The sequence below is a fragment of the Calonectris borealis genome, chromosome 1, assembly GCF_964195595.1.
Source record: "Calonectris borealis chromosome 1, bCalBor7.hap1.2, whole genome shotgun sequence".
NCBI classification, from domain to species: domain Eukaryota; kingdom Metazoa; phylum Chordata; class Aves; order Procellariiformes; family Procellariidae; genus Calonectris; species Calonectris borealis.
In genome coordinates, this window is record NC_134312.1 from 131,534,832 (window position 1) to 131,562,007 (window position 27,176).

Here is a 27,176-nt window from a genome sequence, read left to right on the forward strand (position 1 = left end):
AATAAGTATGTCAAAGCTGTTGGGCCTTTTTTTTTTTTTTGGCTAGGTTTGAGGTCGTCTTCTGTGGCAGTGTGTAGGAGAGACCTGAAGATCATCTTACGCCTCAGCTTGCCACAAACTGCAAACAGCAAAATGACAGTCAGGTAAAACCAAAACAGTCCTGCTAGCTTTTTCCACCCTCACTGACCTACAGAGGTCAAAAGTCCAAAGAGGGCAGAAGGAGCATGAAGTTTTGGTTCTATTGTTTCTGGGTGTGAGAAACTTACTCTCTACTCCCGTTTTCCTTTCCTGAAGCAGGAGGTGTGAGTGGGTACGTGCTGGGTGCAGCAGAAGGTACCTCCTGTGAGTAAGGGAGAGAATGTCTTTCCTTTGAGACTTGGGCAGCAGGAGCGGTAGCTGTCTTGGCAGAGTCGGTAGGTAGAGGTTGGTTGTTTCACTGTAGGCACACAGGGAACAGGTTTTTAAACAGTGACTGGGGAGATGGGGCAAATTTACTGTGTGAGTAAGCGGATGAGGTGGAATAGTATGAAGTTTGCTGAGTAGAGAGAGGTCAGGCCGTAGGGATGAAGGAATGAATGGGAGCGGGTTGATTGTCATGTGGAATAAGCAGGCCGAGAGGGAGCAGTAGGAGGGCAGTCGAACAGAGTGGTAATAGCAGTGGAAAGTCTTCTGTGAAGCAGTGCATGCAGTAGCTGGTTCATTGTGTGAGGCTGTGAAAGGTGGGAAAGACATGCAGCTTGGGGGTGGCAGCTGTAGAGGAGGTACGCTCTTGTTTTATAAATCGAGAATGGGGTGGGGGTGGTAATGGGAGGCTGAAAATAGGCAGCGAAGGGGACGGGAATGGCAATAAACAGGGAGAGGATGGCAGCGTGTGACCTGCTATTTAAAGCAGTGAGTGACATAGAAGGTGACGGGGAGGTACATAGCAGGTAGCGAATGGTTTGGGGGTGGCAGCAGCAAACCAAAGGCCCACGTAGTTTAGTTCACCTCTTACGATCAAGTCACAGTTTGCCAGGCAAAGGCAAGATAGAGAAAGCAGGGAGGTGACATCTGTGCTAGGGCAAAGCCCTGTTCATCCCACGCTGGGCTGCCGTGCCCCATGAGCTGCGTGCGGTTCGTTGCTCGAGGGCAGCTACGCTGAGCGCCTGTGGCCGGCGGCCCGGACCCGTCGGGCTCTGGTGACCTGGTTCCCACGCCGGCTGGCGAGAAGGGAGCTGGGGTCAGCCTGCAGCTGGCCAGGCGTCAGGGGAGGAGTTCAGCAGGCTCCTGGCAGGGGCTGCTGTTGCTTGGGTGGGTTTCAGCTCAACGCCCCCGCGGGGCTGCTGCCCGAGAAAAGCGAGAGCTGTCGAGGAGCGGGGCCGTGGTTTGCAGCGGGACCCGGCCCGGAGGCTGGGGGGTGGGAGAGAGCAACGCACCCGCGAGCCACCAGAAGCGGACGCTTGCGGATGAGCGTCCTCAGGAGCCAGGCAGGGAGGATGCCTGTTGGTGCCGCTTTCCCGAGCCCCAGCCACGCGCGGCCTCCGCTAGGCTCCGGTGAGGGGCTCCTCTCCCAGGGGCGAGCCTGGTCTCCCCGCCGCTGCCGGTGTGGGCTGGTGGGGCCAGGGCCGGCCCGGCGTCTGGCTGACGCTGCCAGGGGCAGGGAGGTGCCGGTGGGACAGGGCACGCCGCCGGGCGCGGGGCGGGGGTTGGCGAGCGGGGCCGGGCCGGGCCGCCCTGAGGCGGTGGCGGTTTGCCGCCCCCGGCGCGCCCCCCCCGCCCTCCGCCGGGCCCGCAGGTGGCGGCGGAAGTGACGGCCGGCGCGGGGTGCCTGTCGCGGGGGAAGATGGCGCCTGCGGCCGTGCTAGGCAGCGCAGAAGGTAAACAAGTGTGAGCGGCGGGGGGCGGGCGGGAGCGGCAGGGACCCCGGGGGCCAGGCCAAGGCCAGGCAGCGCCGGGAGCGCCGGTGCCCGGGCGGCGCGGCACGGCGCGGCGGGGGGCGGCTCCCACCTCCCCCTGAGCACGGACCGCGGGGAGGAGGGAGCCCAGGATCCCCCCTTCCTCCTCCTCCGCCTCCTCCTCCTCCCGGCTTTGCCTCAGCCATTGCCCCTCTCTTCAGCCCCCCGGCGCCTCCCTCCGCCGCCGCCACCGCCGCCGCCCCCGGCTTTATGTTACACAGAGGCCCCCTTTTCCGCCGGTCCAGCGGGAGCAGCCGCGTCTTCAGCGCCGCCGCTGCCGAGAGGTAGGTGAAGCCGCCGCCGGGGTCCCCCGAGCCTTTCCGCCGCTGCCTGCTTTACCTAGGGCGGCCCGGGCCCCCTTCTGGCCTTCAGGGACCCTCCTCCCCCGGCTCCGCCGGTCGAGACAGGCGGGGGCAGCGGGCCGGGTGCCCGCGGGCGCCGGGGATGAGGGCGGCGGCGGGGGGCAGGCTCTAGCGGGGCGACGGGCATGGCCGGGCCGAGCCCTGCCGGGCGGGCGGCGTGAATGCCTTGCGCGCCCGCGGGGCGGGGGATCACGGGGCGGCCTCTGAGGGGTGGCCGCGGTCCTGAGCCGGGCGCCGGGGGCTCCTGCGGCGGCACGTCTCTAACTCCGAGCCCGCCTGCCCCGTTCGTCGGGGATCTCGGCCTGCGAGCTTTCGCTCACAACGGAGTGGTGCTAAACGTTGTCAAGCAAGGCTGAAGTAGGTCATCTGAGTTCCTACCCCGAAAATGGCTATTTCGCGGTTAGCGACGTTGGGGGAGAAAAAAGTATCTGTGAGCAGAACGAGTAGACTGCCGCTCGGATTTGGTGCTGGAGCTTTGACCTATTTGGTAAATACTTAAATGTCGCTTAAAAAATTAAAGGTGTTGGTTTTTTTTTTTTTAATTTTCTCCTTTAGAAGAAGAGTAGGGGAACCATAAAGCTGTTACTGGATAAAAGGGCAGAACTACTGAATTCTGGCTTCCTGTGGACTTCTTTGTTGTGTATACTTGTCCCTAAGATAATAACCCAGCTCTTTAACCACTATTGCCCCAGCTCACATTCAGATCCCCTCAGCATACCACCATGCGCCAACTGTCTTCCAACACCTAACCAATGTGTTTAATTTCTACCACATGTCCTATAAACTTTCCCACTGTCACTCATCTCCTTTCACTTTCCTTAATTATACCCTATGGCTGGTTTGGATCTACACATGTGTTGATTTGCCTCTTAGCAAGCAAAGCAGAACAGATAACTGTTGAGCTTACACTGGAGACACCGGATCTTTTTCATTTAGCTGCCAATTTGGGGGAAATTTGTAGAAGTTTAATACCTTTGAGATTTCTGTCTTTCTGACAAAGGAAGTTGACATTTGGCAATGAGGTCATTAATCTCATTTTCTCAGAAGATGCTAAAAATATTAACTAAATTAGCAATGAATATACAGATAATAACAAAAAGACAATTGTAAGGGGTAGTTCAACTATCAATTAGATTGAAATTGTTTTTACTAATATAGTTTAAGTACTACTTGTAGTTTATTACCTTTTTATTATGCTAAAACTTTATGTGACATGAGTCCAGATACTTTGATCTAAAAAAGTAGGATTAGATTTTTGCTACTAAGAAATGCTTAACTTGCTACTTTTCTGTAGAAAATACACCATGATTTTCTGGATAAATATCTTCACAATGAGAAAATCACTCTTTATTAATAATTTAAAAAATATTTTATGCAGGTCACCTGTTCTGGTATCGGTAAATGTAATTGGAAGAGCATTGAGCTGAGCTTGCTCTATGTTCGGGAGCGTGTTTTTCTGTACAGGTGTAGTGATGCAATGATCTTTTAGCCAAACGGTTTAAACTATCTTAATGTCTGTGAAGTGCAGTTACATCATCCGCATAATGGACTAATACGATGAGAAACTAGGGTATATCTCGCTAATGTTAATTCATGAGACAGAAGCTGAGTTTAGATTCAGTTAGGTGCAGTTAAACTGGTCAGGTAACTACAGCTGATGCATATGTCTGGCAGTCTTAAAATGCTTGTCAAGCATGTACTTTCATCAGAATCCTTTTCATTGTCATCCTAAAGCTTGATTTAAGGGCTGAGCTGGGGAGCATATTTTATTCTCTGGTGGGTAGTGTTGTAAAATGGGAAGTTTCTGACATATAATCAATTAGTATTCATCTAAATTCCACATATGTGCAAACTATACTCTTCAACAGTATTTTAAAACAAAATGGTTCTGATCTTTTGTGTGTGTGTGTGTCTGCTTGTAACATTTTGGATCCTTCTGTGCAGAAAGACTGAATTGGGTTATAGTATAAGTTTTTAGGAACAGAAAGTAATATGAGCTGAGAAACCTATCCATTATGAATACGTGCGTACGAGAGCACCATCACATCTGCTTGAGTTAGAGGTTTTCTCAAAAAGAGAATGGCACAAAACACTCTCTCCTAGTACTGTACTCCATGAAGATAGCTAAAGGCTACTCGGCAGGGTTCTAGCAGACTTAGAGTGATGTATAACCATACTGAGCTGAGACACAATCCATACTGAGTTTTAGTATGTTTGGTTATAACTAGTTCTGATAATGCTTCTAGCATAACCATAATGACCGCAAGAGACAACTGATGTGTTATAAATATTGCCACTGCTGTTACGAACTGATGCAGATCACTCAGACATAGCAACATGGGTAGAGATTGTAAAGGGAGCTGTCATGGTCAGATGTGTGCCCCTAAGAAATTCTTCATGCAGTGTGGACAGTTTTCAGGAGTACCCAAGTTTTAATTTCTAGAGTTCTGGCAGTCTGGTTCCTCTGACTGGCAGCGATCCGTAAGCTCCTAACTCCTCGCTTTTAAAGTAATACAATGTTTTTGGAATTCGCACCGCGTGTTGGGTGGAGTCTTCAGTGTGAACCTACCGATGTGTTTAAGATAAATTGTTTCCCAAACTTAGCATCTTAATTATAAAGGACTTTAGATAAAACACATACAAACTTGATGTGTTTCTTTGTTTCCTACATTTGCAATTGTAGCAATGGAAATGGTTATTGATCTGTCTCACTTTTACATCATTCCTTCTGTTGCTGTTAGTGGGAATTATGATGAAAAATAGTGGTTCGGACAAGATTTAAGGGTTTTAGTGTCAAACCATGTAAACAAAGCTTTAATTTGGGGGATAAATTATCTGTACTGTGTAAAAGTATATTTATACACTCATTGCATTCTCACTCGTTGCAGTACACTGCATTCAAAGGCCCAGTTTTTAGTGATGAATATGTGCAGTTGTGAATGTTTTGCGTGTATGTGCAAATGCCTGTGTGTATTGTATTTTCATAAATGTATATAACATTTAACTATGGAGAAACATTCTATTTGTGCAGAAAAGTGTTTTAACAAAATTAGGGTCAGAGAATTCTGCTCAAAGCAGTCTTTGCTATGCACCTCACTAAATAAAGCGTATGTAATGGCTTTAAAATTTGCTTTTAAATGCATGCATTTGATGGATGAAAGGATGGTATAGATGGAACAGATTATTGGATTTTAAGCTCTATTTTAGTACTTTGTGTAACCAAAGTATGGTTTTGTATGTCTGGTGAAATACTTTTTCGTGTAACTTGTAGATAACAGTGTTTTATTATGTGAAAATTTATTGTTCAGCTGTGTTCACATAAGTGCTTTCTCAGAATTTCTATGAGGAAGGTAGAATGAACAAGAACTTCAAATCTGTAAACAAAGGAACTTGCTAGTTCTGTTTCAGCATCTCAAATGAGTTATTAAGGAACAGCAGTAAAGGAAAGCAGAAATCTGCCTTTCAGATGGTGTGCTAGAGTTGATATTGTCAATACTTTCCTAGAACAATACATTTCTATCCCTAGAAAGTGCACATAAGCTTACATATTACATAAACACACTTTTTTAAAGGGCACTTTTTCAAGAAGTACTGCATTTGGATAGATTTTTAAATCAAGCAGGGCATGAGCCAAAAGTGGGTATTCCATAACTTCCTTCTCTATAGCCTGTGCGTTTAGACTCCATTTCTTCTGCTTGTGACTAAGAGCTTCAGACACCCTGACGAAAGAAGGTTTTCCTCGTTTAGCAGAAAAAGCAGTCTGGAACAGGGTTTTCAGACTTTTATTACAGCTGCGGAATAAAGATGAGAAATCAGTGTTCCAAGTAAGTGCTTTTACAGTCACAGGAGAGTAGACTCTGTAATGCATTATGTGCTAAAAGAGGAAGAAATGTCAGGAAAAGCTAATAAGGTTAAGCGTATTTCTCTTTTGGCTTTTCAGCAGAGAATCTTACTTCCTGTGCTGCATTATACTGATCAGCTCTAGTATGCGCAGAACAATGCACAACGTCAACTTAGGTTTCCATCCCCCCCCTCCTTTTATTGTTTATACATTGGAATTTTTTGTGCCAGTTTTCTTACAGACCACTGTAGGCTACATGTCTTCCTTAGGATTAAGTGTGCTGTTGTAATTTGCATGGGTGAAGAAAATCTAACTCTGAATTTTGCATTTTTATTGAAAAAATGAAAAAAAAAATCGTTGTTACTGTCCTCTGGGAAATAAGCTGCAGCATTTGAATAGTGCATAGAATTATATCTAAGATTGCAAATCTGTGTGTGGGAGGAATGGCATAGCTATGCTTTAGAAAAATGACTTCATTTGAGAGTATTTTGTATTGCTTTTTTAATATTCAAACTACCACATTACTATTTGCTTTTGACTGAGGATATTAGCTATAGAAATGAAGTTTTTTACCAGTTGATCGTAATATGCATTTAACCATCTAGTTTCCCAGTCTCTGTGCTATTTTAACCTCCTTGTGTATTTGCACTGGCCAATACATTTTTGTGTTGTAAAGAAAAATGTATCTGCTGATACTGTGTATGGCTTTATGCCAAAAAAAGGGTATTTACTCCTTTTATTTAATGCAGGAAGACAAGTAGTCTTTCGTTGTTCACTCGTAGAATTCTGAAGCTTCTTTAGATGGTATGATGGAGAAGTCTTACTGGTTTTGTCTCTACTTAAATAATGCATTAAATGCTGTCTGATGTTTGGAAGGAAAAATATTTTGAGATTGAAAACTTTAGATTTACTAAAAATAATATGAACAGGGATGTGAAAAGAAGGATTAAGTGACTTAAACCCCCACATTTTTAAAACATTCTGAAATAATAATTTCAGACTGTTGACCACTTTGTTACCATTGTAGAGTTTTGCAGCCGACTTCTGGTTTTAATATATTTTTACAGAATAGTCAGTTTTAGGGAGATGTGAAAATTAGAACCTTAAAAGGTGTTCCCTAAATGCAGGGTGTTTTTTTTTAATGTATTTTGGTGATTCCTAGCACCTTATTTTTTCATAGATTTAAAATCTGAAGGGTAGTAGCTTACATCCAATTTTTGTGTGTGTGTCTTACTGCTATTTAATCAGAATTAAAAGGATGGTCACAAAAAAAAATATCAGTGCGGTCTTTATGTAAAAGCAGCTTGATCCCGCAATCACAGACTAGCTGAGGTTGGAAGAGACCTCTGGAGGTCACCTGGTCCATGCCCCCTGCTCAGCAGGACCACCTGGAGCCGGTTGCCCAGGACTTTCTCTGATGCTGGTTTTTGGGCTTTGTGTATTATTTATTTGTTTGGATCCTTAAAAGGAACACTGGAGGTGCTCCTCTGGATTTGGTGCATTTACCCTCTGCCATTTGTCTTTGCTTATCTTCACTTGCCAACTTTTCCTTTTTGCTTCTTTGAAAGAGGCCTTTTAAAGCTGTCCTATGTAAAAGTTAATTTCTCTCCTTTTATTTGCAGAATGCCTGTAATGTAATTATCTTTCTCAAGTTAGGGGAAAGACCTTAATACGTGTTTGGAGCTTACTGGTACAGTTCTTCTGTGTTGTTCACATATGCAGTAATGTATGTACTGTTTTGAAGAAATCCTTTCCGTGAGATTGCCGCCTGCATGAGCCTGTGTGATGGGAGATCCCGTTATTTTCAGATTAATATATGTTGCTTCAGTCAACTGGGGAATGTTGCTTCATTTCTGACTTTTTTTTTTCTGAATGTACTGTTGTGTTATTCTGTTCATGTCTCACATTTGTAAATTCCGACTGTCCTGCACGGTCTTTTCCATTGCTTTTGGAATTGAAGCTGAGCCATATGTCTTAGCTGGTCTCCTAAAGAAATGTAACTTACACAGTTGTACTGTCTGAGAATCCTAGTAACCTTTGAACCTCTTGGCCAATTTCAAACAAAATTGAGACATAGTTGTTTCAAGTTGCTGTATATTTTATGAAAATGGGTGGCCCATTTAAAGGCAAGTGGCCATTAAATCTCTTAAACAGGAAAGACTGAAGTATGAGCTCAACTATTATTAAACATCAGAGAACTGGGGGAGAGGTGTTACAAGTGCTTTAGTGAAAGAAAAAAGGCTAATACTGGTGTTTACCTTTAATTTGATATCACAAATCCCATTAGAAAGGAAAATCCTGAGAAGTCAGGCTTTATACTTCCTCTTCAGTTTGTTGTTTCTTTTTACCTCAAGTAAGTTAGTAAACTTACTAAGAGTTAGTAAAGTAATTCTTTCCTTGTCTGCTTTTATGCAAGAATTAGCAACAGCTAAGAAAAATATTTGATGGTAATTTTTCTTTCTGGTAGGCATGTGCTGAATAAGGGACTCACACTATGAAGCTCCAGAGCAGTTTGCATTTTCTCTCTGTCTTCAGTGACATTGAGGGGAGTCTGCTGTCGTGGATACTGACGAGAAAGTGATTGGATTGTCAGCTTTGTTCTTTTGCTGCTGCTCTTACTTTCAGGAATTTGAATTTTGTCATAAGGCCTTAATTTTCATGAACGCTCCCAGCATTAACTCTGTTGTGCACAGAACCTGTCAGCAGGCTTCAACAGCGTGGGAGCGGTGCTAATTCCATGAGGTGTGGCTACAAACACCCACTCACCATTTTAGTTTTGCATAGACAAAGAGTATCTTCGGTTTTGTTTTCCAGAACGTGTGCTGATGAATTAAAGAGGGGAGATGATTATCTGTTGATGGAGTCTAATAAAATACATTCCAGTTAAAATGGAAGGATGTGGTGCTTGAGGAAGTGGGAGTAACATGATAACTGCTCTCTGAAGTTGTGAAACCTGGGTCAACCTAGAGTCACTTCTGTGTCCATATGCTGCTGTAAAGTTCTATAACTTTGAAAATTAGCAGGTTTTTAAATGTGTTGATGTCGGTGTTATTTAGCTTTTCATGTAGGTTACCAGTACCAAAACATTATTAACTTTAATTGTTATAGGAAATTCAGAGTTAAATGCACAAATAACTGAGTGAATGTTGCAGTGTAATTTAAGGTGGGATAAAGTGCAACAAAAATGGTTGAACCAGTTTCAGTAGCTGATTAATGCCAAAAAGGGAAGATGTTAATCTTCTTCCCTGTTCCTGCTCATGTGTGATGTCCTGCCCTCTGCGTCAGCTGGGTTCTTGTGCCCTAGCCCCTGCTGCGTCAAGTCAGAAGTCAGCTCACTGATAAGCAGAAGGCTCTCTGGTTTTGAGGTTTTATGTGTGCTGGTGTTTGTTTTGTTCTCCCCCAGCCCGAGATTAACTTTCTGACAGGTTTATGAGTTCAATTGGCTTTCTAGAGCAGTCCAATGAGCCCCAGAAACGGCTCAAAGTAGGCAGCAGGAGCTCAGACCCCAGAATGAGGACAGAGAGGAAGAATGGAGTGTGCCGTTGCCCTTTGACTAGTGATAAATTGTTAGATTGGTTCAAACTGCCTTGTGCAACTTCACCCTACCTAAACCCAAGGAAGCTGAGCAAGATTTTGAGAAATTCCTGGATTTTGAATAGTTTTTGATACAGATTTTTATTGAATATTTATCTTCCTTAACTTTAACAGGGTAGGATCCTGCTAGTCTTTAATTTCTTTTTGGCTTATTTACAGTTTGACTATAGCTTGCACGTAAGTAACACTGCATCTGCAAATGTTCAAATGCTTAATAAGCAATTAAGCTTCACTAAACCCAGTATACAGAATATTATTTATTGTGACCTAATCTTGTCAGTGCTTCCCATTGCCTTATTATTTTGCACTTTATAAATCTCATCACCTAATTAATCCCTACAGTAAGAAATGAGGGGGAAAAAGGGACTGTGTTGGTACAGGAGAAGTGAAACACACAAACTTAAATAGTGTCTCTGAAAATGTTCAGTTTCCTAGAAATAACTTTTGAGTAAATTGACATATATTTTTAAAGAGACTAAAATTTTTTCAGGTTACACTTTGTACAGATCTACTGGAGCTTGTTTCTGAAATTAAGGAAGTTCTGCTTCCTTTCTGAAACCTTTGATATTCAAGAGTGGGTGTTTTATTGCTCCCCTGAGATAAATTCTTTAGAAAGATTGAGGGGGGTAGAGGAAGAAAACCATCACAATCTTTTTAGCATTGCATATTCATTATCTGACCACGAAGTAGTTTGGAGTGAGGAATCACTCTGGCAGTATCGCGTAGTTATTCTTGTTCATTACCCTTTCTTTAAAATAAGTATAATTTGGGGGGAGAAATATTTAAAGTTTGTGTTTTAAGTTGTTTCTTAAGTTAATTTTTCAGCTGAAAAGAAAGCAAAAAAGATGGTGAAGGCTTCTAAACCTTAATGAAAGCAATCTCAGTTAGGATTTATCTGGTCAGGAAGAGCTTGTGATATGTTATTAGAAATAACAATTTATTTTTATTTTTATTTATTTATTTTTTCTTCCCCCCAGGTGATTCATGGCAGGGGACGTGGAAGGGTTTAGCTCCTCCATCCATGACACCAGTGTCTCTGCTGGATTCAGAGCACTGTATGAGGAGGGATTGCTTCTTGATGTCACACTTGTCATTGAAGACCACCAATTTCAGGCCCATAAAGCACTGCTTGCCACCCAGAGTGATTACTTCAGGATTATGTTCACAGCTGATATGCGAGAACGAGATCAGGACAAAATCCATTTGAAAGGTCTGACAGCTACAGGCTTCAGTCATGTCCTCCAGTTCATGTACTATGGAACTATTGAACTGAGTATGAACACTGTTCACGAAATCCTTCAGGCTGCCATGTATGTCCAGCTTATAGAGGTGGTAAAATTTTGCTGCTCTTTTCTCTTAGCTAAAATCTGCTTAGAAAACTGTGCAGAGATTATGAGACTTCTGGATGATTTTGGTGTAAACATCGAAGGAGTCAGGGAAAAATTGGACTCCTTTCTGCTAGAGAATTTTGTGCCACTCATGTCCAGACCTGACTTCCTTTCATATCTGAGCTTTGAGAAGCTCATGTCTTACTTGGATAATGATCATCTGAGCAGGTTTCCAGAGATAGAGCTGTATGAAGCTGTTCAGGCCTGGCTGCGCCATGATAGAAGACGCTGGAGGCATACGGACACCATCATTCAGAACATCAGGTTTTGTTTGATGACACCATCCAGTGTTTTTGAGAAGGTTGGTGCTTTTGAAAAGCAGTAGACAGGATTCATCATTTAGCTAGGGCAGCATGCCATTAAATAGGTAAGATTCCCAAACCTATTAGGAGGAACAGAAAGATAGCATTTATTTTTTCTAATAAACCCGTAGAAGACAAACATCTAAAAGTATTGTCATCTGATTATTAGACAATAGTATGTACAGTGGCTGGAGAACAGGTAGGTTTACAATACATGTTTTTAAGTGACTTCATATGGAAAGGACATTTTAAAATAAGGTCATTTGTATCAAGTTTTATTTCAGTCGTTCTTACTGTTTTCCACAAGTTGCTTCTTGCTTTCCAGAGATTTTAGAGCTGCATACAGTATGTAGGGCATATGTCATAATAATTGTTATCAATATAATCAAAACATAGTGACTATAGATTTTACATGTTTTAAGTAGAGATTTTTTTGTTTACAAATGAAAACTAGCATCTGCTGTTAAATCTGCAGGGTGCTTTTGTTGTTGTTGTATTTTCAGTGCTTGTACTGTTACACAGCGGTTGGAAGTAAGCCCTGATCCTGCAAAGTTACTCATACATTTTGTTCTACACAAGGCACATAATATAATCAGAAGTTACTGATGGTGTGAAATGTAATGATTTACTTTAAATATCAGAGGAATCTTTGTAACAGGTGATCTAAAATTCAACTGATCATTGTATGTATTAAGAGGTTAAAAGAGAACTTGCTTTTTCTACTGTTTTGTTGAATAATAGACAAAAAATGTTGTTTTCTAGTTCCTGAGAATTTCTGAGTATTTGTCAACAGTAGAGAATTACAAAACTTTGTAAGCAGCTCTCTCGCAGGCTAGTAACAGTAAGGGTATTCAGGTTAGGAATTACTTAAACTTTGCTGTTTTGTTTTAACAATGTTAATTTTGTGTGATAAGATACAACTTTAACTTGGGTGTTTTTCATCTCTCAGTGAATTAATAGGATTTTAAGACCCTGTGTTTTTGTTGGGCTTCTTACAAATTAATTTCCTATATATTTTTACTTTATTTATTTATATTTTATATATAGATATACAGATAAGGTTGTATTGTACTTGGTGGTTTTAAGGGCTACTGGATCATTTAAGCAGTAATGCTTACACTTATTTGTATTTTAAATTATAAAAGCTATTAATTACTTCAGAGACTAGTGACTTTTTATATTTTGGATTTTTTTTGTGCGTGTGAATTGAGTAGAGGAAGTAATAATACATAAAATGTATTTATGATCCTATATTAGCCTATAGGCATAAACAAAATAAATACCTAAACATATTTTAGAACATTGGGTTAAAACATTTCCAACTAGTAAGAGCTGAACTCTGCAAGATAGTGTGTAGTGTCTTGTTTTTAATAATGCTTTTACCTTATTATTACATCATTTAAGCCCTTCAATAGGAAAATTGATAGGATTCCCAAAGTATTCTTAAGGTCAGTCTAATAGGGCAAGACTCATCTGAAGGAGTCTGCTTCAGCTCTTTGAGTTTTTGCGATACAAGTTCAAGCGTTAAGCTGTCTTCAGTTAAATTTCTGTAAGCGCAAGTGAAAAGTATATGTTTGTCTTCAGCATTATATTTAGGTGTAACTTCTGGAGCTGGTTTTGGTTATCAGTGGTATAAATCCTGCATACAGTGCTTCTCATGTTTTATCTTGACAGCTACCAAATGGCCAGATAGGTGCAATTTAGGGAGAGGAGTCATTTTCAGCATCCCAGTTTATATACCCACATGTAAAAGCTTTATCTGTGAATACACTTTCCATTAATTGTATGTGGGAACAGAGAGGAGCCAGTGCAGATTCTGGAGTGGACAACTCAGCAGAGGGAAGCACGGCTAAATAAGTATGTCATTTGTTGCTGCAGCTAGGAATGTATTTGTGTTTTGCTCTGGCTAGAGAGCATTGAGTAATACAGCATGACAAGTGGCAAAGGACAACTGCAGTTGGAGCCAACATCGAAATACAGACCACACTTTTTTTTAAAAAAAAAAAAAAAAATATAAAAGAGCATGTCTGTTAACTGTTTTGGAAGTAACCTGAGGAGAACTCTCTTCTGTGTGTAGAAGGGGGAAAATATTGGTAAAACTACTTTTTTTGGAGATCCACAAACAGAATTTACCCTTTTCCTGAAGCCAGCACATATTAAATGCCTGCGTGAATGTACCAAATACAATCTGAGGTTGACTCTTACGGTTCAGCGAGCTCTGTATTCGCTATACGCTGGCTGGCTTGTCTTACGTAATCTTTCTAATATGCGTTTCTAAGATGCCTGTCATTGTAGTATATAAATAACTTACATAACTTAACTTTGCAAGTCACAGTAAGGACACTTTTGGCCTCTTAAGCCATTCTATTTCTTACATCATTTTTTGGAAGAGATTTACAATCTGAGTGGGATGGCTTGTCCTTTTAAAAAGGAATTGATGAGCGACTCTAGATTTATACCTTAAGGCTGATGTGCATTTGGAGTGAAGGTGCAGTCTGTTTGCTTACTCTAAACTGTCCTGGAAGAACTGCTTCTGAAGTATGACTCCTTTTGTTCCTCAGCCCTTAAAATAGATGTAGATATATGAGGGAAAAGGGAAAGATAAATGAAGTAAGGATTTGGGGAATAGTTAGAAAATAAAGGCAAAGTGTATGGGGAGAAGCACAAGTTCCACTATCCATGTTACTCTTTTCTTTATTTGAAACGTATCCATGGCTCTGTAAGTCTTGAGGAAGATTGGAGATAAAAGTTAGAGAGCATTTCTCCTAGATCATTGAGTTCATCTCAGTATTATTGGAGGCAGCCATGTCATGATTTCCCTTTGTATACTGTTTAAGCTCCATTTAGTTCCGTGTACTGCTCAGATTGAAATGTTGTTTCAAAACCTCTGTCCTTCAAATGGAAAGGTTTTTTTTGATGTCCAGTCTGTACAGTTTGTTATGACTAGCCCATGCTGATTTATAAATTCCCAGCTTAAATCAGAAACTTACTAATCACTAGGTGCATCAGCTTCTGCTTTAGAGGTAGGATGAATAGCACTTTATCTTTGAGTATATGCTTTCCTGTGCCTAGAAAATAGTAACTTTTGAGTCACTGTAATTTTATGTCATTGTGACTTTACCTTTGATAAATGTGTTGAATTTCTGTCTTTTTTTTTCTCATTTACCTCCAGGTCTAGTAATTCATATGTATCTACTTCTACAACTTCGTATGCTGAAGCTTAGAATAAGAAGTATCTAGTAGATGAAGATAGGGGGCCCCTCTTATCTTAAATAGGTGCTGCACTTGATATTTTTATGTCTAAAGGTTATTGCTGGATAGATTTGCTAGCATCTCAATTCTGGCATATAGGTTGTTGGCTCCACTCTGATTTGAGAGATTAGATTTGAGTTAGATTCCAGCTTGACTGTGATAATTTCTCTTGCCAGTTTCTAAAAAGGAAATACTCAAAAAAGCAAAATACTCAATTTGAGGGCATTGTCCATGCTGCACAGAGGCTATATCATCTTGTCTTTCTGTAGCTGGGCTGAAAAACAGTAAGTGATTTGTAGCACTTGCAGAACAGCCCTTCAAAGCCGTATACTGGTACTGACCAGTTTTCGTACTGGCCGTGGGGTGTAACTAAGTAATGACCCATGCTAGAAAAAGGGAAAGTTAAATACAGCAGCTTGTCCAATGCTATATATACACTGATGTTTGCTTGCAAAGTAGTTTTGGTTGCTGCTGTTTGAGACGTACGTGTGACTCTATTTGACTGAATTTTGGGTGGAGTAAGTCTGTTAACATTTTGATAATGTTTGTTGACAGGCTTATAATTGTGCTTAGAATATGTCCAGAGAGAAATAAATGTGAAAATAATAAGGATCCTAGTTAGCAGGATTGATGGATCTTTAGTTTTGATTCCGCTTAATCTCTAGTAAAATATTAATTTTTTTGCAAGTGAAAGGGAGAATTTGCTCTCTAGAAGTCTGATACAGACGCCCTCGTTATTCATTGAAAAGTGTAGCATAGCTTCTGTATTCCTAGTAGTTGAGTTTGAGTTGCATGACTTACACATTCAGAATTGGCAGTTTTAGAAAACTTAAGTAAGCACAATTTTATAACCTTTGAAATAGTTCTCTGCTTATGTGAGAATTATGAGCCATCCAGATTTTTTGTGGTTTTTTACCAGTTCTACAGAAGGAACCAAGCTAATATCTATCCCATATAATAACATGTTAAGATTTAGTTACCAGGTGTACAAATAATAGATGTTTAGTTTGGGCACTTCAAAAGTAGCCTTTCTTTATGGTTTTGAAAGCTTTTCCCTGAAAGCCCAAGTAACAAAAATACAAATAGAGCAATAGCTGTAAATGGTTGTATGGAGGGGGGGGAAAAAAAAGCTATATACTGAAGTCAGACTTGTGTTACAGAACATTTACCTTGCATTTCATTGCTCTTCCTGCAGCTTATTAATTTGTTTAATTGTTTTAAGAGGGGGGGAGATGATTAACGTAACATGGGATACCTCTGGTCTTTTGTGGGGATCACTTTTCAAATTAGAAACTAATGGCTTACATTTTTGGTTTTACTTTTTCACAGAATATAGGTGGAAAATTCTGAAACGTGCATAGCTGCTGCAACTAGAAAAGCATGCATTGCAATACAGCAGAAAAATAGGCAATGATTAATAGCTGCATTAATTTGGAAAGCCAGCAGTTTTTACTGAGTGTTTCACTGATTTAAAATGAAGAAGAGAAAATGCATTCAAGCTCCAATTTACTATGGCTGGAGGGATGGTAGTGATTTTGGTGAAGTCTTGGTGTTTTTGGTATTGACTACCTAGGGGGTGAGTATAGAGGAGGATGTTTTTAATTATTTTCCTCATCTTTTTTTATGGAATGAGACATTTGATTTTGTTTATGTCAGTCTGTTTAGCCAAAAGTCTGACTGTGAACCACTGTAACTGGTATATGATGCAATGAGATAGTTCTCATTAGAGTTCTTTGGGGACCTCTTACATTAGCGCTCTGTCCCAGCAGAACCTCTGTAAGAAGGTTTCGTCCAGAAAACCAAAGAGAAAGAATTGGAAAGAATGTAAAAAAAATCACATGAGCAAAGCATTAGAACTTGGGATTAAATTCCTTTTTTACAATAAGACTGGGGTTGGTACGGAAGTCCAACTTAAACTTTGAGACCCATCAGCAAGATAACAGAATAGTCTTTCTTTAAACTTTGAAAATGCTGTGAAGCATTTATATTTTTTTATCAATTCGGAGTTGATGATGTAGTCTTAAGAATGCACATTTATTTTACTTCAAGGTTCATCACAGTTAGTGTACATTTCCATCTGTTTTGAATGTTCTTCAGAAACTTGTGAGCGTTCTCTCTAATTAAGTATGTTGGTAATTAGGGGCATGTACCTTCTAGAGCTTCTCCATTTGAACTTAATAGGAAAACCGGTCTGTTGGTGAGCACTTCGATATTTGTTGATCAACTACTTGTTGCTACTTACAGGTAATGGCAGAAGCCTACTTTTGAACGCTGAGGGATTTCCTTCAGCGTATTTTGGATGTCAGACAGCGATTCCCACAAAAGGCTTGCTGAAGGCCATGTTCTTTAATCTACTAAAACTAAACTATATGCACAACTTACAGTTGCGTTTTAATACCTAAACACCTATATTTTAATGCTTCTCTTTTTTGATTATACACACAAGTAATTAAAAGTATTGTAAAATTATTCAGAAGTGTAGGTGTTTGGAGGGTTTTCCTTACTATGGGCTGAATAGGACTTTCAAATAATTCTGGAAGATTTCACACAGACGGTGTGTGGATGTGAAAGTGGGCAAACTGACCTACATTTGCTTTGTCTTCATTTGCATCAAGCAAGCGTGAGCAGTCTGTATTTTCATATAGGCATATCCTAACATTCATCTTAGACCACCATTTGAGCCCCAGGAGAGGTACTGCTCCTGTATGGCAGAGGTTGTGCTGGTGAAAGGTAGAAGACTGTTATTTTTTTCCTCAACAGCAAAGTCTAGGAAGCCTCCAACTACCTTTTCTTACCAGAACTTAGATAGTCTATCACTCTCTTTTGTTTTGTGGTTTTTTTTTTCTGAATATTTTAAGAATTGCTAGTGCTTATGTATTTTCATGTTCATCTCTTCAAGATTGTGCTTGTAGATAACTTCCCCATGAACTTCAGTCTGAAAGAGTTGTTTATAACTGATAGTTGCATTTGCTTCTTGATGTCTTTCTGGTTTAAGGTAAGAGATTGAGGCTTTGCTTTGATGTTAGTGCCTTTGTCAAGATAAGTAGTAATAAACTACTAATAGATTGATTCCCTGGACTTGAGATTCTGTGTCTGGAATTAGAGATATTCCTTGTTTCCTTTTGCATGCTCTCATGGGGTGAGATTTGGGCTATGTGAAGGAATAGAGTGGTGAGGATGTATGAGGCTTATTTTAATTCCAGTTTCTGGCTGGCATTTCAATTTCTAGATCTAAAGACAGAGTTGTAAATGTTGAGGGGGAAAGAAAAAAACATTTTCCATCGCTGCCAGGCTTTGCTGGCATGCTTCACGTTGTAAGCATGTTGATCCTGTTGTCTTCCATAATCATCCAAGAAAACTTGAAATGCATATAGGTGGAACAAAAATCGTTTATCTTTTTGTTTAATTCAAAAAATGATAGCTCCGGTTTGGGAATGCGTGGAATAGTCGTGCCGTTTTAGAATTTGAAAGTTACTTTTAAGGATAAAGTAACCCACCCATGATTCTTTGTTATTTTAACTTCCTGTTTCTTTTTTTGTAACCTTTAAGGCTTTCTATATTTTACGGTTTTTCTGTGCTGTTGTTCTTCCCGCCACCCCTCCCCCAGAACATTTTCTGGAATTTATGTTCAATCTTTTCAGTCAGGCAAGGTATATAGTTTATTCTAACAAATGCCATATGAGAGGTCTCCTGTGTTTGTATGGTATATTCTTTATTTGCAATAAGAAAATACATCTGTTATTCCCCAGAAGAGTTGGGCTTATTGTGGGTATTTTATAAGCACTATACCCACGTAAACCTTTTTGTTCCATAATCACCCCTGGTAAAAACAGTAGAAAGAAGTTGGATATTGCCCCAAGAATAATATATGCAATCTGCATGTGACTATCCTCTTTTTCCAAGCAAAGAGAAGTTGAACTTGTCAAAATAAAGTGGGGGAAAGAAAAAGTATAAATAAAAAACATCAAATCACTATAACTCTTGAGCTATACAGTGCTTTACAACGGTAGGTTAGTATTTGGGGTTTTTTGAAAATCTGGTGTGTAAAACAATCTCAAAATCTATGCGAATCATGTCCAATAATAACAGTTCAAAAGATTTTTTAAAAATGTTTATCTGACAGCAGAATGTCTTAATTACTAGACAAGGAAGAGAAATGATTAACAGAAAGCTAACAAAATTTGAATAGTACGTGTTTATGAAACAAGCAACTACTTTATTCACAAGGTATAAAGAACATTAGTTTCAAATGGCTTTTCATATACATGAAAACTCACAGTACCATCCCTTAGGTAGGTGGTGGTACAGGCTTTTGTCCCATAGGACAGGGAATAGGAGGAGGTGGGGGAACAGATATTGAAAAATAGTAGCTTCTGGTGTTATCTTGTGGTTGCTTTGAAATTTCAGAGTGGTCTGACATTTTTTCAGAGCATTGCTTCTCTTTTTGGAGCTGGTGGGAGGCATTTGGAGTGTTTGAAAGCAGTCCAGTTTTATGTGAGAGAAACTGGGACTTAGGATCAAATCTGATAGAGGATTTATGGATTTGGCAATATCTAGTGGGTTTTTATTTGTTTTAGAAGTGTAACTCAGAATTCTGTGTTAGACCAGACTGTACAGGAAGAGTGAAGCCTCTTTGAAGGAGATCACATGGCGACCCGAGGGCTGCCTGGAGCTAGATTTATTAAAATGTTCAAGACAGGGGCGTTTTGGAATTGTCTCAGGACCAGTCTCAGGAACTTAAATTGGTTTAGATGGTAGGAAGGGTCCTGGAAAGGTATATTCTTACAATCTTACCCCCCTTCTCCCAACTCCAATAAAACTGAGCAGGAATAGCTCTTTTCAAATTGGGTTGGCACCAAGAAGGAGCACTTTACTACTACGTGGTAATTCAAAGGTTGTAACTCTCACCTGGGAAGGGGAAGTTTAAACCTACCTCTGCAATTTACCAAATAAATGTGCAACCAAAGGATTATAGGTTGAGATGTTTTCCTCTTGTGTTAAAGGCGTTTGTTAACATGTGGAGACTCACAGAGGGGAAACCATAAGGTAACCACCATGACGAGTGGTTAGTGCAATCATGTGTTCTGAAGGAAGGGGTTTGGATACCTTCCCTTCCCATACCACCCCAATTAAATAGCCCTGTGAGCAGAGCCTAACGTTTGGGAATACCTGCTTGGGCTTGGTTGTGAGAATTCAGCAGAAGTTAGACTAGGGTAGACCTTGGTAAACACAGAACGGGTTTGTAGAATGTTTTTCAAAACCAGGAAAATAGTGCATTTTTAATTTAGGTGCTTCATGGATTAAGCAGAAGATGAACAGAGGCTTTTTTGGGGAGAAGGAATAATGATTTTTAGACTTGGGGATTTCAGTTGTGCATAATTCCAGCTTAAATTCTGCATGTGAGTATTCTGCTGAAAATGTTAGTCACTGCTGCTAATCACTAAATTGCCTTCTGGATTTCGGATAACAGTACATTAGCTTAAGCCTTCATGCACAAATGCAGTTGCTCTTAAGATTGCCTGAATGAAACTAAGTAAAATGATCTTCTAATGACACATAGTCATTTAGGTTTTCTGGATTGTTTCTCTTGGTCAGAATTTTAATATCTTTTAAATGTATTCATAGGTAAAAACATCAGAGTTTTATCGATACTCCCGGCAGCTGCGACATGAGGTTGACCAAGCCATGAATTACTTTCATAGCGTTCACCAACAGCCTTTGATGGAAATGAAATCGAACAAAATTCGTTCTGCCAAACCCCAGACTGCAGTATTTAGAGGAATGATAGGACACAGTATGGTAAACAGTAAAATTCTTCTCTTGCACAAACCAAGGGTTTGGTGGGAACTAGAGGGCCCTCAAGTACCTTTACGACCAGACTGCCTTGCCATTGTGAATAACTTTGTGTTCCTATTAGGTGGGGAAGAACTGGGGCCAGATGGTGAGTTTCATGCTTCATCCAAAGTGTTTAGGTATGACCCAAGACAGAACACTTGGTTACGAATGGCAGACATGTCTGTTCCACGGTCTGAGTTTGCTGTCGGAGTTATTGGGAGGTATGTTTATGCAGTGGCTGGGAGAACCAGGGATGAAACGTTCTACTCAACTGAACGGTATGACATTACTGAAGATAAATGGGAATTTGTGGATCCCTATCCAGTCAATAAATACGGACATGAAGGGACTGTGCTTGGTAACAAGTTGTATATCACTGGTGGAATTACATCATCTTCAACTTCTAAGCAAGTGTGTGTGTTTGATCCCAGTAAAGAAGGGACAGTAGAGCAGCGAACAAGGAGAACTCAAGTGGTCACTAACTGCTGGGAGAACAAGTGCAAAATGAATTATGCAAGATGCTTTCACAAAATGATTTCTTATAATGGTAAGCTTTATGTCTTTGGTGGTGTCTGTGTGATCCTAAGGGCCTCCTTTGAATCTCAAGGATGTCCTTCTACGGAGGTCTATGACCCAGATACTGATCAATGGACTATATTGGCTTCTATGCCAATTGGTAGGAGTGGTCATGGTGTAGCTGTTCTGGACAAACAGATAATGGTTCTTGGAGGCCTGTGTTACAATGGTCATTACAGTGATTCAATTCTCACCTTTGATCCAGAGGAAAACAAATGGAAAGAAGATGAATATCCGAGGATGCCGTGCAAGCTGGATGGCTTACAAGTCTGCAGCTTGCACTTTCCTGAATATGTTTTGGAGCATGTTAGACGTTGCAGCTAAAACAGAATGAATAACTCAATGAAATACAAAAAGGTATACCTAATTTGTCAAAAAATACAAACCAGTTTAATTCCTTCAGAGACATTACCTTGTCTATAAGAAAAACTAAATGCTTAAGAGAAACAGGATGTACAGGGAGAGTATTTACCAAGTTTATTAGAAAAGCCAATAGTTGGTCTGATATTGTAAAAGCTTTGTTTTTTTTTTTAACAGACATAATTGTAAGTAGGGGAAAGAAAAATATATTTTTGAGTGTGGTTATTTTTTTGGTAACATTTTACGTCCGTAATACTTTCTTCTCTTTCTTTTTTTTTTCTTTTTTAAATGGCCATTATACCACTATGCTTCTGAAATCAGTTGAGTTTAACAAAGTATTTGTGGAAGGAAGGAAGACTTTATTTTCATTTTTTATTGAGTATCAAAATAAAGCTTATCATCTGTACTAGGGTACAACCAGGTTTAAAAGAACAAAACTAAACCACTTCTGTATTTTATGTTTTCTTTTGCATGCTTTTCCCATGAATGGCAAAGTATTCTCAAATCTGCCAGGTGTTTTTGTTTTCCCTTATATTTGTTGAAGAATAATCTTAAGCCCTTTGCATGACCTTTTTCCTGGTTTTGTATAGTAGTACCAGTAAGTCTGCCAAAATGCAAGTTACACATTTTCTACTAAATTTAAAATGAAACATTTTTATATTCAAAACACTATTTCTATGCTGCCTTCTATTGTCTGCATTGTGTTTGTTGGTGAGTAAAAAATATATACACACACATGCATACACTGTAAAAACTATATATAAATACATCTTTTTATGTGCAGTTACAATATTATATTTTAACTAGTGCACAGATTCAGCCATATCTGTTGAATTTAAGGTATAGTGCTATCCTTTAATGAGCTAAATAATTCGAAGTTCTTAAGTAACTGGAGGCCTCGTTTGGTATCGAAGTATCTTATCTTTAGTATATACTGATTGATTCAGTAACTTTAAACTCTTTATATCGATGCTACGTAATGAACTGTTGATAATTTGTTATTTTATAAATTATTTTTTTAAAAGTAAACACATCTTACCTGAGTTTCTTTTATGTTTGAATGTGCTGCCCAGTCTTTTTTATGAAAATGGAAAGTGTCAATAAGCAAATGCTCAGCACTGCTTTGACCCACAGAACTGAACTGGATAAACTACAGTTTATTTTCAGTACTTTGCTTGTACTCGTACTTCAATACGAGTATTTTGTTGGTACTTGTGTTGAAGTGGTATAATCTTTTTTATTATTATTTTAATTATCGACTGTATGAACTACTGTGTTTTGAAAATGTGGAGTTAGGTGGTTGGGTGATTAGTACTATTTATGGTTCTTTTACAAAAAAACCTACACAACTATAGCTACTGACCTCGGAGTGCCTGAATCAAGATGTGTAGTCCAAGAGGGCTTTGAATAACTCCATTGTGTTAACTTGCAGATATTACTGACGGTAGCTTGGTAAGAATTATTTGCCAAGACATAAATAATAACAGTAATTACATTCTTTAATGATGTGAAATTAGCCACTTCTAGAATCTAAAGGAGAGATTTGGAGAAGTTGAAGGCTCACACTTAGTTCAGATGTGTAGGGGCAAAATGCTGAAACATGCACCTGCATATTTTGTAAAATCTTATGCTGCTGTGTTTCACTTTAAGCAATAGACTTTACTTTATATGCAGCAATGCAAAACCACTTTATTCGGCATCTTCCAGTCAGAAATCACTGTAGAAACGGAATGTACAGTACTCAGGGAGTTCAAAAGAATGCACTTACAAAGGGACCAAAATCACCCTAAATTTCCTATGTTAAAAATAACACCTACTTGCCTAAACTAAGTTTGAAATAGTTGATAGAAGTTAAAACGACATGTAAAACTCCTCAAACTTGTATTTTGAGATTTTTGTAGTAACTACATTCTGGGTTGAGATGTGAGGATTTGGAGCTATATGGCAAGTGGGCAGATTTTTTTTTTTTTTCAGTAGAAATGATTTATTGATAGAGTATTTTCTTTCCATATGTTTTAACAGAAAGAGAGAATGTATGCCACCGTAGTGATAAGTTAGTTACACCGGTAGTGACTAGACCAAATACTGATTCAGCCTTCTGATGCGGACTAGTTTGTGGTTAAATTTAAGTCTTTTTAAATCAAAATTCAGTTTACTGAATTAGACATCTAATTTACTTTCTTAATAGCTTAACTTAAAGCCAGCATGGCTTACATTAAAACCTCAGTTTCACTGTGAGACTTGTGTGTACATTACCCTGCATGAGTGCAGAGATAAACTGACTCCAGTAGGTGCTGGCTGTGTGCAAGTAAAAAGGTTCTACTGTACATAGTTCATGGAATATTGGGGCACAAGAAAAAAACAAGGGTTTTTTTAAATTGTTTTATTCTTTTTGTCAGCAGCTCATTTCTCAATAAATTTATGGGGCAGCAAAAACTAATCCTGCTTGAGTAGGTTTTCATGGGCATGTTACATATAGTGTGGAGTACTTCACTTTTATCTAGAGCCAGTCTGGGGAATGGACGTGGTTCTGGATATCTGGTCTTCCATGATTCAGGTGTAGTAGAGAGACATGGCCAAGAACTTGTTAAAAATAATGGTAAGGATGGGAGTGTCTCAAGTTACATTTTTTGAGTCTGCATTTAAGCACCTTCTGAAGTTCTGTGTGCTAAGACTGCCACTAAAGTAATTGGTGAGTATTGACACTTGAAATGTGAAGAACCAGATCATTTTTAGGTGTTCGGCTTTTAAGTTCATATTTATCTTCAGGTGCCCAGTTCTGAAAGATCTTGTTCGGGATTGTAATAGTAATTATTCTGTGAAATTCTAACTTGAACTGTTGGTTTCAGCTTCCCTGAAGTTGTGTCTCTGTTGAGAGGCTGGCTGTAACCTTTCGAGCATTAGGAATGATTGGAATTTGCTTGGGTTTAGAACATGTGGGGGTATGCAAGAATGTTTTGTTAATTTACACTTCTACCGTGCTTTTATTGTTTCAAACATGAAATATAAAATTAGCTTACATTCTCTTTTCCATTGCAGTGGAACTTTTGAGGCAGTTATTTTTGTTACTTTATATATTCTTTTTTTTTTAATTGAAAGTTTCTGTTTGTGTTTGCTTTTAGTATTTAGCTCCAGATAATTTAGTGTTTAAATAAAAACAAAATTAAACTGGCTAATAAGAATTGCCTACTACTGTCAAATTTTGAGCATTATGATCAGATTAATATGAGTTTTAAAAACATTTAAATGCCTCTCATTTGTCAAGGAAAAGGTAAGTTACGATCCTTGATTAGTAAGTTTGGGGGGGTTTCTTCTTCTATTCCCACCCCAACCATAATGGAATACCAGCAAATCTGATCTCACCCACATATTTAAAATTTAACACGATTTGCTTTTAAACAGCAAGTGTACTTGCCTTTTCTTAAAAAGGTGGACATAGTGAGTTACAGTCTAGGGTTTTTTCCCACATTTATAGGATAAAAAAGTATCAGCTTCATGTCTTAATTTAGCAACTAGCTCCAGGAGGAAATTTTGTTTTCAAATGAGCCAGAATGGACAAAAAGCATAATGCTCCTGTAAAGAGGTTGGAGGCTGCCAGTTCCCATTCTGTATGCTGCTGTATCTGTTTTTAGGGGACACATAATTTTTGCAAAGTACTGCAAAAGGAAAAAAATGGCTCATTTTTCCCCACAAAGTGTTGGTAGTAGTTTCATAGTGGGATGCATTAGGTGGCAAAAAAACCTTTTGAAATTTTTTTCCCCATTGATTCAGCTGGAGGAAGGCAGTACTTGATTTTACAAAGGCTCTGCTATTTCATAAAGCACTGCTAGCAAGAGGGGCTAGTGGCAGCATATGAGCTACCTGGCGACCTGCTTTTATGTTACTTTCTTTTGAAAAGTGTGGATTGTCCTACTTTCTGCAGTATGATAGCAGTCCTGTTATAACTAGCTCTACGGGTTTGTGACTTTAATATTTCTCTGGTTTCTGAGATTTGCAGCCATTTTTTCTTGAGGACCTCCTGCCTTACAAATGCAAGTGCGGTGTTTTTTCATGCTGATAATAGGATAACTACTTGCATCAGGGACAAAGCTTCACTTGACACTCAGGAAGCAAAGGATAAAATTCAACAGGTACAAATTCAAATCGATTTAAAAAGAAAAACGTTGCTTAACTCATTATGTCCATTCTTTTGCAAAAGGAGGGTAAGCATTATGGGGAGATGCTAACAGCTTTTTAAAAATAAACTTCAAGCTTGTGTTAGCATTTATATGACAAAGTCTTTTTAGAAATAGTCACATTTGTAGAGGTGTTTTACCTTTTTAATATATTTTTCCTTACAAAAAAAAAAAGAAGAGTAGTGAATTGGGCCCCTGATTCTTTTAACACTTCAAATGTGTACTTCACATATGTGAACAGTCCAATATAAAGAAAACAGAAAACTGTAAGGTACTTAAAACATAAAAGCGTGAATGTTATTAAACCTGTGCTTAAGTGTTTATAGGGTTGGGGGCATCAAAAAAAGCATCTCTCCTGCTCTCCTTCCATTAATAAAAATATAGCTGGTGAAGTTACTTGAATAAGCGTGATCCATCACATGTGACAGGGCTCACTGAAGGAGAGTGGGAAAGAACATAACTGGAAAGCACATGTAATCTATTTAAAACAAAGCTTGCTGGTGTCCTGTAGCTAACATTTTGAGATTTTAAGGTTTGTGAAACAATCTGAAGCTGCTTAAAATAAATACTAATGACTGCTTTTGCATCTGTATTCTATTTTTGAAAGTTGGTGAGTAACTTTAAAATTTCCGTTTGTGTGGGTAAACTTCATAAAACATAGTTGTATGTGGCAGGTGGCAGAAAAATTGACTTGTTTTGAGCACAGCTTTCCTGGATTTCCCTCTACTTTTTTTTTTTTCACTTCCCAAATTTCAATTAATGTTTATGTAGTCTTTTAAAAATAACTTTCAAAGATCAATTTTAAATACCTTTGGATTAATAGTAAGTTGGTAGCTAGGGGAAAACCACTTCTATTTGCAGATGGTAGTTTTTATTTATGGCTCTGGTAGAAAACCGTATTGTAAGTCTAGAAAATACAGTGTTATGTAGGACTGTAAAGTTAGCTATACTTAGGGGGCTTTTATTACCTCAGTGGGACCCACCTAACTTTTATGTCAGTTCTGGGAATAGGTGAAGGGAAGAGTGAGCTATGTTTTTATTTTAAATATTTTTCCCTATATATTGTTATTTTTGTAGATCTTTTTAATATAAATTATTATATGCTGGAGATTTCAATTCCTCTGTAGTATCCCACTTGTTTCCAGTGTACAATATCAGATTGTTTGTATTGAAAAGAATGTATTTGACGAGTATTTGATAAGTTAACAGGAAAAGTTATTTTCAAACTGTGCTGTGTGTTTGTGTCTAGCAATTGGAAATACTTTTCCTATAGAAAATTAAAACTATATCTATATGACCTCATATGTACATTTGGAGTAACTGTCTAATGATTACCCCAGGGCTGCTACAAACTTCTCTAAATAATTTAAGAATTGCCTCTTTTTAACTGTTTTAAAGCCTTTTTTCTTGTCTTTTTTTTTGGCAGAAAGTAATTTTCCCTAGCTATGGATACAGTATGCTCAGACTTGCATATGTGCTCTGTTCGGGTTTTAAACTGAAAAAATGTATAAAACGTGTATAAAGAAAAGTGTAAATAAAATATTTTTAATCTTTAAA

The 27,176-nt window shown here is 39.1% G+C and overlaps 1 protein-coding gene and 1 long non-coding RNA gene across 10 annotated transcripts; one reads left to right on the top strand and one right to left on the bottom strand.

The window, feature by feature from the left end:
• Window positions 1-1,040, bottom strand: LOC142093603 (uncharacterized). Its single transcript, XR_012677481.1, has 2 exons — window positions 267-1,040; window positions 1-118 (listed from the first exon to the last, which is right to left on the bottom strand). It is a non-coding gene; the product is annotated as an uncharacterized LOC142093603 (long non-coding RNA).
• On the top strand, window positions 54-27,176 carry KLHL15 (kelch like family member 15). 9 transcript variants are annotated; one of them, XR_012677474.1, is made up of 6 exons: window positions 1,771-1,856; window positions 2,096-2,218; window positions 10,709-11,420; window positions 20,299-20,472; window positions 20,591-21,055; window positions 21,290-27,176. XR_012677474.1 is itself a non-coding variant. In XM_075174849.1 (5 exons), exons 3-5 carry the CDS (start codon window positions 10,716-10,718, stop codon window positions 21,406-21,408), a joined length of 1,581 nt encoding a protein of 526 aa, XP_075030950.1. In that variant the 5' UTR covers window positions 1,771-1,856; window positions 2,096-2,218; window positions 10,709-10,715; the 3' UTR covers window positions 21,409-27,176. The 9 variants fall into 9 exon arrangements, 7 of the variants coding, with proteins under 7 accessions (XP_075030920.1, XP_075030937.1, XP_075030912.1 ...); XR_012677464.1 differs by having other exon boundaries at window positions 20,299-25,574; window positions 27,046-27,176; XM_075174849.1 differs by having other exon boundaries at window positions 20,299-21,055.